Source organism: Cicer arietinum, chromosome 2 (assembly GCF_000331145.2).
Source record: "Cicer arietinum cultivar CDC Frontier isolate Library 1 chromosome 2, Cicar.CDCFrontier_v2.0, whole genome shotgun sequence".
Classification (NCBI taxonomy): Eukaryota; Viridiplantae; Streptophyta; class Magnoliopsida; order Fabales; family Fabaceae; genus Cicer; species Cicer arietinum.
The window spans coordinates 15,255,376-15,264,989 of record NC_021161.2 but is presented as its reverse complement, the minus strand read 5'-3'; the positions used below and the strand labels follow the sequence as shown (position 1 = coordinate 15,264,989).

Below are 9,614 nucleotides of genomic sequence, written 5' to 3'. Positions count from 1 at the left end.
AAATTTAGATGACTTTTCTTTTGTTCTAGTTTTTCCCAGTACTTTTATGCTAGAAAGATAAAAGAGTAAACCATCTTTCAAATTTATTTACATATTACTCCATCTGATCCAAAATAACTATTGCATTGTTCACATAATATCGATATCTAATCCATAATATCGACATTTGTCAGTTAGGATTTAAGGACTGGTTATATACATATACATAGTATTTTTTCTGCATTTACTTATTTAGTATAAACTGTTGGAAATGATGATGCTTTAATGAAAGTTTATTGAAAATAATGATGACATTTATGAGAGCTAGTGTTGTTGTGAATTGAAAAAATTGAGAAGTCCCACATTGGAGGGATACCACACACTAGCAGGGTATATAAGGTGGAGGTAAGGAACTTGGGGAGGGCCCCAAGGGGCACCCCAATTTTGTGAAGGAGGGAGAACGCAAGCAATATTGACCACTACACACGCGCCCGGCTCTGCTCGGCTCTACGTGGTGTATTATTATTTTTTGCATAAAAATTAATTAATCATTTTAATTAACTGATTGCTTGCGTTTTATCTCTAATTGAAACGTTAATTACGTAACTGCCCTCCATCGAGTCATATCTGATCCAATCTTCCTCCTTGAATTTGTGCGTCTGTTTTTGCCCAGTCAAAATCCTAATCTTTGGTCTCATGTTTCCTTTGTTGTCTGGTCAAAAGTCAGAGTCAAATCCCTAAGCTTGGAGCGCACGTTTCTGAGGGCCACTACTTGGAGCGCACGTTCCGATGATCCATGATTTTCTCAGATCTAGTTGCGGATTTCCTCTAATTATAGAGGGTTCTCCTCAGTTGGAAAATCAGACCAAAAGCTCTCCGTATCTGAGGCCTTTCTCACTTCTCCCCCTTCTTGCTATTTCTTCTCTTTCTTTCGAGTGGTCTTAGTGCCATATTACGAGTGTCAGTTGTAAGACGGCCATATTGAGGGTGTAATTCTAGAACGGTTTTCTACAGTGCAATAGAACCCCGATATAGAGTATCTGGGCCGGTTTATCCTGAGGACTTCGTGGTTGATAGTCTGCCTTGCACAATTTTGGGCAGTGCCTCAAAACGTCTTAAAGAGAGTGACCTAGTCCGCGACTCAACCCAGTAATATTTTCGGTGACATAAATTGTTTTCAAAAGGTTTCTTCGAATTTCAAAAACAACAATTTTAAGACGTTTTTGAACTGCCATGTCTACCGAGGAAATTACTGGGACAGGTTCTTCTGCTTTTGACTACAACAAACTGTTTTGGTTTGAGGGAAGTCACTTCAAACGATGGCAACAAAAGATGTTTTTTATAACCACGAAAAAGCTTGCCTATGTTTTGAAGGATGACATTCCTGTTGTACCAGAAGAAGGTGAACAATCAGAAAAGGATAAAATAGCTGTTGAATCAACCCAATAGGAACATAATGATTACTTATGTAAGAATTATATTCTTAATGGACTTGCTGATGATCTGTATGATTGCTACAGTTCCGACAGCAACACTGCTAAACAAGTTTGGGATGCTCTAAAGAAGAAATATGATACTGAGGAAGCTGAAGCCAAAAAGTATGGTGTTAGCCGCTACCTCAAATATTAGATGACAGATACAGATCAGTGGAAGCTCAGTCTCATGAAATCCAAAAAATTGCTCACGAGATCATCTCTGAAGGTATGTCCCTAAATGAACAGTTTCAGATTGCTGTTATTATTGACAAACTGTCCCCTGCTTGGAAAGATTTAAAAAATTCTCTTAGGCCCAAAACTAAAGAATTTTCTCTAGAAAGTCTGATAATTCGCCTTAGAATTGAGGAGGAATCTCGCAAGCAAGACCAGAAAGATGAAATTCTTCTTGTGGCAAATAACAAGAAAAAGAAATTAATCGGAGCAGTTCTGAAGCCAAATGGCAAACAACTAAAGAATCAGAATCGCACTTCAAAGAACAACAACAAGAATTGCTAGGCAACAAAGAACAGTTCTGAAGTCCCAATTGCTAGGCAGCCACCACCTCCTAGAAATGGCCCTCTCCCCTTTGTCTATTTCTACTGTGGGAAAGAGGGTCACGCCATTCATTGACTGAAGAGCAATTCATTGCTATGATAACTGAGATCAACCTTGTTGGTGGATCAGATGGATGGTGGATAGACACTGGCGCCTCACGCCATGTCTGTTATGATTGTGCTATGTTTAAAACATACACTAATGCTGAAGATAAGAAAGTGTTGTTGGGAGATTCTCACACCACTAATGTTGTTGACATTGGAGATGTGGAACTAATATTCACCTCTGGAAAGACCTTAATTCTGAAGGATGTCATGCACACTCCATAAATAAGAAAGAATCTGGTCTCAGGGTTTCTTCTCAATAAGGCAGGGTTTACTCAGTCTATAGGGGCAGATTTGTACACCATTTCTAAAAATGGTATTTTTGTTGGGAAAGGGTACGCCACTGATGGCATGTTTAAATTGAATGTTGAAATGAATAAGATGTCTCCTTCTGCTTACATGTTGTGTGATTTTAATATTTGGCATGCCAGACTCTGTCATATGAACAAACGTGTGATTTCAAACTTAAGTAATTTAGGCTTAATTCCTAAGTTATCTATAAAAGATTTCGAAAAATGTGATTTATGCGGTTAAGCTAAAATAACAAAGAGATCGCATAAATCAGTAGTTCGAGAATCTGAACCTCTAGACTTAATACACTCTGACATATGTGAACTTGATGGAACGCAAACTAGAAATGAAAAACGTTATTTTATCACTTTTATTGACGATTGTTCTGACTTTACTTTCGTATATCTTATGAAAAATAAAAGTGAAGCACTTGACATGTTTAAAATCTTTGTAATTGAAATTGAAAATCAATTTAGTAAAAAGATTAAGAGGTTTCATAGTGATAGAGGAACATAGTATGATTCCAGTTTGTTTAATGAATATTATAAAACACAAGGAATTATACATGAAACTACTGCACCGTATTTACCTGAAATGAATGGTAAAGTTGAAAGAAAGAATAGAACTCTTACTGAATTAGTTGTTGCTATTATGCTTAACTATGGTGCTGCATCTCACTGGTGGGGGAAAATTATTTTGACTCTTTGCTATGTTTTGAATAGAGTTCCTAATTCTAAAAGCAAAACATCTCCTTATGAGATAATGAAGAAAAGACAGCCTAACTTGTCTTATCTTCGAACATGGGGTTGTCTGGCTTATGTCAGAATCTCCGATCTCAAGCGAATTAAACTCACAAGTAGAGCCTATGAATATGTATTCATTGGATATGCAGTAAACAACAAAGTGTATAGGTTTTATGAACTAAATACAAAAGTGACCATAAAATCAAATGATGTTGACTTCTATGAAAATAAATTCCCTTTCAAATTGAGAAATAGTGGGGGCAGTGAACCTAGTCAAGTTCATGTGTCAACAAGCACTGAAAGCAACAAACAAGACGAAACAGAAACTCGAAGGAGTAAGAGAGTAAGAGTTGTTAAAGATTATGGACCCGAGTACATGGCCTATAATTTAGAAGAGGGTCCTGCAAATCTTAAATAAGCTCTATCATCATTGGATGCAAATCTATGGCAAGAAGCTATAAACGATGAAATGGATTCTCTAGAGTCTAACAAGACCTGGCATTTGGTAGACTTGCCTCCTGGTTGCAAACCAATAGGTTATAAATGGATTTTGAAAAGGAAACTAAAACCCGATGGATCTGTTGATAAGTACAAGGCACGCCTTGTAGCCAAAGGTTTTAGACAAAGAGAAAATATAGATTTCTTCGACACTTTCTCACCGGTCACTAGACTAACATCCTTTAGGGTGCTTATATCACTTGCGGCTATTCATAACCTGGTGATACACCAAATGGATGTTAAAACAGCCTTTTTAAATGGTGACTTGGAGGAAGAAATTTATATGGAACAACCTGAAGGTTTTGTAATTCATGGACAAGAAGACAAGGTCTGTAAGTTAGATAAATCTTTGTACGGTCTTAAACAAGCTCCTGAGTAATGGCATGAAAAATTTGACAACTTGATTATGTCGAATGAGTTTAAAGTGAATGAAAGTGACAAATGCATTTATTACAAGTATGAAAATGGCATTTGCACTATCATATATCTCTATGTAGACGACTTACTCACATTTGGTTCAAACATTCATGCTGTAAATAATGTGAAATCATTGTTGAGTAACAACTTTGATATGAAAGACCTCGGAGAAGCGAATGTAATCCTTGGCATCAAGATTACTAGGTCAGAAAAGGGAATTTCTTTGGATCAATCTCACTACGTTGAAAAGATCCTAAAGAAATATAATTACTTTAACTGTAAACCTGCTTGCACACCATATGATCCGAGTGTAAAACTTTTCAAGAACTCTGGTGAAGGTGTTAGACAAACTGAATATGCGAGCATCATTGGCAGCCTCAGGTATGCCACTGACTGTACTAGACCCGACATTGCCTATGTCGTGGGATTATTGTGCAGGTTTACTAGTAGACCTAGTATGGAGCATTGGCACACTATCGAAAGAGTCATGAGATACCTTAAAAGGACAATGAGTCTCAGATTACATTATCGAAGATTTCCTGCTGTCCTTGAAGGATACAGTGATGCTGATTGGAACACATTATCAGATGACTCCAAAGCAACCAACGGCTATGTTTTTAGTATAGCCGATGGTGCTGTATCATGGAAATCGAAGAAACAGACGGTATTGGTTCAGTCCACTATGGAGTCTGAAATGACAGCACTAGCTATTGCTAGTGAAGAAGCAAGTTGGTTGTGATGCTTGCTAGCAGAGATCCCTTTGTGGGAAAGGTCGTTGCCAGCTTGTTGATCCACTGCGATAGTACCGCGGCTATTGCAAAAATTGAGAATCGTTATTACAACGATAAGAGGTGACAAATACGTCGTAAGCACAACACAGTTAGAGAATTACTTTCTAAAGGAGCTGTTATAGTGGATCATGTACGCACTGATGAAAATTTAGCAGATCCTTTGACGAAAGGATTAGCTAGAGAGAAAGTCCTTAATACATCCAAAAGGATGGGACTATTGCTTATAGATCAATGAGTCACTTATGATGGTAACCCGACCTAAAAGACTAGAGATCCCAAGAATTAGGTTCAATGCGTAACAACAAGTCATGGTGATATGAGATGAACATGCTATATTATATATGAGAAGCATGATTCCTGAAGCGATAAAAGGATGAGATAATAGAAACTCTTAATGAGATCTATACTCTATGTGGAGTGGAGTACCTAGCTACAGGAGTACTCTTGATAGACTCACCTACGTGAATGTGGAAGTGGGGGCCGCTTCCTATGGAATTTCGACGTAGAATTCCTAGAGCGTTCACTATACTAGGATACACGTGCAAGGCCCTAAATGCACGGGCTTTTGAGAATACACCTAATGAAAAGGTTGTGTGTGGGTTTGATGTCAGAGATAGAGTTCAAGACTACGTGTCACTCTTGTTGAATCTGAATCTTACTTGCTATGCAAAGGTTCAAGTCAAGAGACACCTTTGTTTATGCACAATCTTATAGAAACGTTTGACGCTATTCAAAAACCTATTTTTTAAATTCAAGTGGGGGATTGTTGGAAATGATGATGCTTTAATGAAAGTTTATTGGAAATAATGATGACATTTATGAGAGCTAGTGTTGTTGTGAATTGAAAAAATTGAGAAGTCCCACATTGGAGGGATACCACACACTAGTAGGGTATATAAGGTGGAGGTAAGGAACTTGGAGAGGGTCCCAAGGGGCACCCCAATTTTGTGAAGGAGGGAGAACGCAAGCAATATTGATCACCACACACGCGCAACTGATTGCTTGCGTTTTATCTCTAATTGAAACGTTAATTACGTAACTGCCCTCCACTGAGTCATATCTGATCCAGTCTTTCTCCCTGAATTCGTGCGTCTGTTTTTGCCCGGTCAAAATCCTAATCTTTGGTCTCACGTTTCCTTTGTTGTCCGGTCAAAAGTCAGAGTCAAATCCCTAAGTTTGGAGCGCACGTTTCTTAAGGCCACTACTTGGAGCGCACGTTCTGATGATCCATGATTTTCTCAGATCCAGTTGCGGATTTCCTCTATAAATAGAGGGTTCTCCTCAGTTGAAAAATCACACCAAAAGCTCTCCGTATCTAAGGCTTTTCTCACTTCTCCCTTTTCTTACTGTTTCTTCTCTTTCTTTCGAGTGGTCTTAGTGCCATATTACGAGTGTCAGTCGTAAGACTGCCATATTGAGGGTGTAATTCTAGAACGGTTTTTTACAGTGCAGTAGAACTCCGATATAGAGTATCTGGGCTGGTTTATCCTGGGGACTTCGTGGTTGATAGTCTGCCCTGCACAATTTTGGGCAGTGCCTCGAAACGTCTTAAAGAGAGCGACCTAGTCCGCGACTCAACCCAGTAATATTTTCAGTGGCATAAATTTTTTTCAAAAGGTTTTTTCGAATTTCAAAAACAACATAAACTGATCAGCTTATTTACGAAGTATTTAGGATTAGTTAATTAGGTTTAACCAAAGCTGAGTCGAGGTGTCTTATTTAATGGTATTAGGGCATATTGATTCGGATCGAACTGTTGTGTCTGGTGTTACATTGATTAAGTTAAGTTAGAACCACAGCTAAAATAACTCTTCTGTTCATTATATAATTGTTTTCTTAAATGTGACATATCATTGTATCAGCTTGCTATGGCTTTAATATATAAAACTAGTGGTTCATTGTATGTCGAAACAAAACAAAGATACATAAAACACAAAAATAAAAGTTTATGTGTTCACAAATCTGCAGTTTTTCCTAACTTCTGCTGTGACAAAGCTTTCAGAATTTGTTATATTTCCCATTTTCACCATTGAATCAGAGAATTGGTGGAAGAAAGCCAAAGGGTCTGCTGCATATTTCTTGACAAGCTCTCTTGTTTCGATTCCAAAAACACTCGAGTACATTTCTTGATCCGAGTTAAGAACTCCCTCTCCATTTAATAGTAAGTGGTAGAAAGAATTGTCAAAGAGATTAGGCGTCACATAGTCCATTGCTGTTATGTTATTGTCTCCTCCTCCAGTTGCTGGACAAATAGATTTAAGGTTGTTGAACTGATTATCTGAGATTGGATTTTTCACTAAAGTTGATCCATAGTCTCCATATATTCTGGATCGAAAATTCTCACACTTTGCCATGCCAATTGTGTGGGCTCCTGCATGCTTTGTGGTCAGAATATATATATACACACACACATAGTATGCATATGCATAATTACTTTGTTTTTATATGCAAATGTTAAGTGATTAGTTTGTTAGGGAAGGTGAAATTTGTTAGCTGTTGAACCTAAACCTCCTTTTTAATACTACTTCACAGTTCCAACTCATGCATAAAGACTTATTACTAATTACTAACACCTACCTAGGAATCTTAAACCAATTATTTACTTCTGTTGCAAGGCACGGTGAAGAAATGGTCAAAATAGTCATAATTTGCTTATTGATTGATTCGGTGCATTTTTTTGTTTTTGCATTTCCTTTCAGCCGAGATAAGGATTATTTTGGTAACAGTGAGAATCCTACTAGTTGTGCAAAACAATCTTTTCATACATAAACCTTGCCAACTCTATTCTCTATAGTTCATATGCTAACTAGGATGATCATAACACATCAAGGTATCCTAGGATCCACTACTGAAGTGATGACTTGTGTTGTCATGTATATACCATGGCATAACATAACATATGATAAGATGCGAGTTCTATGATGTACCACTTTGATAAATAATCTATGATGAGCCCACATTTGAAATTAGACAAAATATCAGCGACGATTGATGCTTCCCCTTGGAAGTAGAATCTCACGGTCATTGTTGTTATCTTAAATGATACAATGACTCAAAAGTAGTCTGATCAATAAAAACAAAATAAAACAAATATGAATTGAGTTTTGAGATACTCATATTTGTTTTCCTTTTCATTGTTCAATTGGTACCAATCAAGTCTCTGTCTCGCTCTTTAAGACAAGGAGAACTGCGAGCTTCTACTTCCAAAAAATAATGTGACTCGCCGTTGGAGTTTCTAGTGAAGAAGTGTTGATCTTCGGTACACTATCTATCTATGTGATCCACTGTAGAATTTTGCCTAGGATAAGATACACTTAATCTAGAATAATTAGTTATTTTCATTGAATCACATTAGATAAATTACTGTTCATGACATGAAATTCATTCCATCTTCTGTGATTTCCTTCTTTGATTCAAAAATTTAATTGTTCTGTTTAACTGTGCCATATTTGCATGACTGATTCCAGGATCTGAAGTTAGAATGAAGAAAAAATTATTTTATGTTTTTCAAAGCTGTATACCAAAAATAAGAAACATACCAACAAGGGCAACCATATCAGTGACTGATAGGCCTTGATAAAGAAACTTAGGAATGATAGAGACAAGGCTCTCATCAGGAGTTGGAAGATTAGTGTTAGCAAGTTCAAAACTTGCAGTCACAGAATCCTTCCTTCCAACAGGAACATCCCAATATGGTCCACCAACCTACAAAAGATCAAACATGTCATAACTCTATAATCAATTCTATGATAGAAAGATTCAAAATTTGTAGAACAAATTGTTTCTTTTACCAGAATCACAGCATCTCTAGCTGCAATTGTGAGAATATCAGCACAAGAAACAATCCCAGGGCACTCTGATTCAACAAAGTTCTTGATTTGATCGATAACTCCGAAGCCTTTTAAAGAATGGATGTTGGTAGCTGCTTTCTTTTCACCTTTAAGTGTGATTGTATCGTCGAGCAAGATCGATCCATCACATCCCTGAGAGTATAATGGAATACAATGAAATTCAATTTGTACCATGTGATGTTGTGTTACTTTTTTTGGACAAGTTGATCTTGAAAAGTATAGAGTATACACTTGAACTATTCAAAATGATTACTAAATTAATCCTTCAAAACTCTAAACCACTAGCATAGTAGCCTTCAAAAAAACAGCTAAATTTGATACCTGAATAAAGCAATCATGGAAGTGAAGCCGAACAATCGAGGCGGCATTACGAGGATCAGAAAGAACTGAACATTCCATTTCCTTCCTAACAATATCAAACACAGTAGGACAAGTTGATGCATAGTAATCAAGTGTTAATTGAGGCTCACTTGCATACATTATGTTGTCACCAAGAAATCCAAACAAAAGAACAATATGTAAAAAGAAGAATTTCAAAAGAAATGAACAATCCATTGTTAGTGTATTATAGTAATAAGCTTAGCTTGAGAAGAATGCAAGGTTGGAGAGATAGATAGGAATCAGAGAATATATATAAGTCCTGTGAAGTAAAAAAGTGTTTGCACCATGACTTTGTCCATGCATTGGATTATTCAGCGTTTCTAAAAGATTTTTCCAAGAGTCAAGAGAAGATGCAACAAATATGGGATAGTTGGTGAGTGTTCTTAAACTAAAAGTAACATTCTCCACACACACAAAAATAAAGACACAAGTATAGCTAAAGAAAAAAGTGATTAAAAGTTGTGTGCCCAACATGAACAATTTTACTAGTTATTAGTATAATCTTTTTTAAGGCCAGTGACCAAACCAA

General features: G+C 36.8%; 1 protein-coding gene across 1 annotated transcript; it reads right to left on the bottom strand.

The window, feature by feature from the left end:
- Positions 1-6,653: 6,653 nt before the first annotated feature.
- Positions 6,654-9,428, bottom strand: LOC101504752 (peroxidase 11). The gene is made up of 4 exons (XM_004490259.4): positions 9,026-9,428; positions 8,645-8,836; positions 8,393-8,558; positions 6,654-7,224 (listed from the first exon to the last, which is right to left on the bottom strand). The coding sequence occupies exons 1-4, from the start codon at positions 9,257-9,259 to the stop codon at positions 6,800-6,802; spliced, it is 1,017 nt and encodes a 338-aa protein (XP_004490316.1). The 5' UTR covers positions 9,260-9,428; the 3' UTR covers positions 6,654-6,799.
- Positions 9,429-9,614: the final 186 nt, after the last annotated feature.

Coding starts and splice junctions, on each gene's coding strand:
- LOC101504752 (XM_004490259.4), bottom strand. CDS start 9,259: ATGGATTGTTCATTTCTTTTGAAATTCTTCTTTTTACATATTGTTCTT. Junction 8,837..9,025: donor TCCATGATTGCTTTATTCAG/GTATCAAATTTA, acceptor TTATACTCTCAG/GGATGTGATGGATCGATCTT. Junction 8,559..8,644: donor CTAGAGATGCTGTGATTCTG/GTAAAAGAAACA, acceptor GATCTTTTGTAG/GTTGGTGGACCATATTGGGA.